Source organism: Pseudophryne corroboree, chromosome 5 (genome assembly GCF_028390025.1).
Source record: "Pseudophryne corroboree isolate aPseCor3 chromosome 5, aPseCor3.hap2, whole genome shotgun sequence".
Lineage (NCBI taxonomy): Eukaryota > Metazoa > Chordata > Amphibia > Anura > Myobatrachidae > Pseudophryne > Pseudophryne corroboree.
The window spans coordinates 723,316,488-723,320,262 of NC_086448.1; the positions used below are offsets into that span (position 1 = coordinate 723,316,488).

The window sequence follows — 3,775 nt, forward strand, 5'->3', positions numbered from 1 at the left end:
AAGTACTCCCTGAAAGAGTGTCCTTAATTGGCCTTAGCGACAAAGTAATCACTTACATCATCCGTCTGCTGACTACAAGAGGTGATCGTTTTGCTTACTAGTGTACCGCAGAGGAAATATCACAGCTATACTACTGGAGATAGTTAAGTTGAGCAGAAGACTGATGGATAATACGAATAAACCAAGACTACCAGGTAAACAAGAACACTGTTAGAGTGTGAACTAATTTACCAGGGCCCCAACAGTGCACTAAATAACTCTGAGTACCCGGGTCACTCATATATATGGTACTATTATTATTTTGTTTTTTTTGTATTGCATGCAAATCTGTTTGTATAGGCCCATAGAGAGGGATTAGCGGGGGAAACCCTACTGCATGTTATTGAGTGTTTCATAAGAGTTATTGGTCATATGCTATTCATTTGCAACATAATAAAACCTGTTATACTTACCATCACTGAGTCGAAGTGAAAGAAGGATACAAAGAACCTAGAGGGAAAAGGAGAGAAAGGTATAAGGTATGCTAGTGTATATAAATAGCACAACATACTGATCATACATACATACATACATACATACATACACTAGCTAACGGCAGGGCTTACCCAAACAAGCCCGGGTTTACAAATTGGTTTGGGTGGAGGCACAAGATATTCATAGTTATTTTCACTTAACGGTAACCCCCAGATAACTATCAGCTTAGAGAGAAGGGTTTACAAAGTGGAGGCACTGCTGAGATGGGGTAGAGCAGCGCTGGTAGAACCCAGATAGTTGATCAAGCATCACTTCTGTAACTATTAAGTACCATGGAAACGTTGACTGGAGATAGCACTTATACATGGTGTCAGAAAAAAGAGACCAGTCCTAGGAGATGTATGGGAGTATGGGGGGACTTTGAAGGTTATTCAGAAGAAGAGGTACTGAGCCGGATCAGCACTCTATATGGAGTCACTAGACCAAAGATAGTGGACAAACTGAGGGGAGATGTGGGAGGAATGGTGGCTGTATTGATAGAAATGGAGAAGGAACCAGATACCAGTTTAATCCCACCAATGATGATGGCTGATGAGGAAACAGGAAAGAAATGGAGTATTGTATGGCCGGTCAGGAAAGAGGAGGGAGTAATGGATACTCGTGTTTTAGGAGTCCCAGTAGCCTCAGGCCAGGGAAATGGGGACACTAATCTGACCGGAGAACAATTTGAGACAATAGTGGATAGGGTAGTATCACAGTTAGAGCGATGGCACTACGAAGGAAGCTATCGTAGGCTAAGGATCTTCTCGGGCATTGTGCCTGTACCTACAGGAGAAGAAACTTATGAAGACTGGAAGGAGGCTGCTGTGCAACAGGCTGAGGAGTGGCAGTGTCCTGATCAAATAAAACGTCAACGAGTTGTAGAGAGCTTAAGAGGGCCGGCCATGGGGATAGTCCAGGCGGCTAGACGGAGTAATCCAAATGCTACCCTGGAGACCTATTTAGATGCCTTAGATTATACTTATGGCACCCTGGAAGATGTGGTAGACCTTAATTCCAGGCTATACCACACTTTCCAAGAATATGGAGAGAAACTGAGCTCGTATGTAATAAGAGTAGATAAATTACTATATAAAATTGTTGATAAAGGAGGAATAAGTAAGGAAGAAGTAGACAAGAGTCGTATGAAACAACTTTTACGAGGAGCATTGACAACAGATTCGGTGGCACAAAAACTGAGATGTTCTGGGGCAAAAGAACCCCCCAACTTTTAATGAGTTATTGAAAGAAGTAAAGCAGGAGGAGGCACTCATAGAGATGAGGGAGCGGACCATCAAAAAGGTTAAGGTAGTGCAATCCACAACTGAGACTAATTTATTGGAAGATAAAATCCTAAAACTGATAGAAGAACAGAATAAAAAAATAGACCAGTTTATAACCACCCAGAGTACCAACGCCTCTTCACAGAATGCTGCTTCCGACGTGGGTATTAGGGATACGGGAAGGAGAAATAACTTTACCACCAGAGGATGTTTTAAGTGTGGGAGGATAGGCCATAGAGCTTTCGAGTGCAACCTCAACCGCAATGTATCCCGGACAACCAACACCAATGCTAATAGAGAAGATACCAGCCAGAGAAACGGGCGAGGGAGACCTGCGGACCACACAGGCCTCCTAGAAGTCGGATGCTGTGCAATGGGGAACACGTGGTGGAACGGGGACCTACCCAAAGGACTAATGGGAAATGCTCCAATTATGGCAGCTAGGATAAATGGGCATCACTGTATGATCCTAATTGATAGTGGTTCCCAAGTCTCTATAATATTTGAGAACTGGTACCGAAACAATATCCCTGATGTCCCAATCCAACCATTGTCAGGATTGGTTATATGGGGCCTTAGTGTGGAAAAATATCCATACTTGGGGTATGTGGAAATAACAATGGAACTTCAACAAAGGGAAGGAGAAGAGAGCGAGAGTTCATGTGTGCCCCTGATTGCACTGGTTTGCCCGGAAGTCCCCCCAGGAAGAACCGAACCCCACGTAATTATTGGGACTAACACTAGAATATACCCTATTCTAGTAGAATGGCTAAAACAGGACAGTGAACGTGCTGATCTGCCTTCCTATTCTTACAGTGTAAATCCCGAGGAAAAGCCAATGGAGAGTACTGGTGAATTCGATGTATGCTTTGTTGGAAGTGAACTTACAGCTGAAGAGAGGAATGGCTTGGTCAAGGAACTGGATTGTCGAAGGCAAGCTTTCTCCACTGGAGAGTGGGATCTAGGAATGGCTAAAGGGGTGGAACACCATATAAAGTTAACGGATGACACTCCTTTTCGTGAGCGGTCACGACGAATAGCGCCAGCTGACTTTGAGGACGTGAGAAGACACTTGAAGGGGTTATTAGAAAACCAGGTGATAATTGAATCTAAGAGCCCATATGCTTCCCCCATAGTCATCGCTAGGAAAAAGAGCGGGAATATTCGGATGTGTATCGACTATAGAACGCTGAACCAAAGGACAGTGACCGATCAATATACGGTACCCCGAATAGATGAGGCTCTAGACTGTTTGCAGGGAAGTGTTCTATTCTCAGTCCTTGACCTAAGGAATGGTTATTATCAGATACCAATGTGCCCAGAGGACCGAGATAAAACCGCTTTTATATGCCCACTGGGATTTTTCGAATTTCTCCAAATGCCACAGGGAGTGAAAGGGGCCCCAGCGACTTTTCAGAGGACAGTGGAGAAGATTATCAGTGATATGAATTACCGAGAAGTGTTGGTGTATCTGGACGATATAATCGTATTTGGAGCCACACTTGAAGAACACAACCGTCGCCTCATAAAGGTCCTAGAGAGATTGATTGAAGGTGGTCTAAAACTATCATTAGATAAATGCCACTTATGTCAACTGAGCGTTAAATATTTGGGGCATATCGTGAGTAAAGACGGAGTAGCCACAGACCCTGAGAAGGTTAGAGCGGTAGAGAACTGGCCACGACCAACCAAACTAAGAGAACTAAGATCGTTTCTGGGATTCTGTGGATATTACCGCAGGTTTGTCTCAAACTATTCTGCACTTGCTAAACCACTAACTGATTTAACGAAGGGATACTTACCTGTAAAAGGAAAAAAAAGACTCAAGACAGGAATAATAGAGAATGTCTATAAGACTAATGAGCCATTTGGAGAGAGGTGGACGAGTGAATGTGAGAAAGCTTTTAGAGGCTTAAAGGAGAAATTGACAAAAGCTCCGGTGCTGGCTTATGCGGACCCTAATTTGCCCTATGTCCTAC

General features: G+C 43.6%; 1 protein-coding gene across 1 annotated transcript; it reads left to right on the forward strand.

Annotated features, from left to right (window-relative positions):
• The first annotated feature begins 806 nt into the window (after positions 1 to 806).
• On the forward strand, positions 807 to 1,748 carry LOC134929660 (paraneoplastic antigen Ma1 homolog). The gene has a single exon (XM_063925242.1). The coding sequence runs from the start codon at positions 807 to 809 to the stop codon at positions 1,746 to 1,748; it is 942 nt and encodes a 313-aa protein (XP_063781312.1).
• Positions 1,749 to 3,775: the final 2,027 nt, after the last annotated feature.

Excerpts from the sequence above, each read along its gene's own strand:
- LOC134929660 (XM_063925242.1), top strand. The coding sequence starts at position 807 with ATGGAAACGTTGACTGGAGATAGCACTTATACATGGTGTCAGAAAAAA.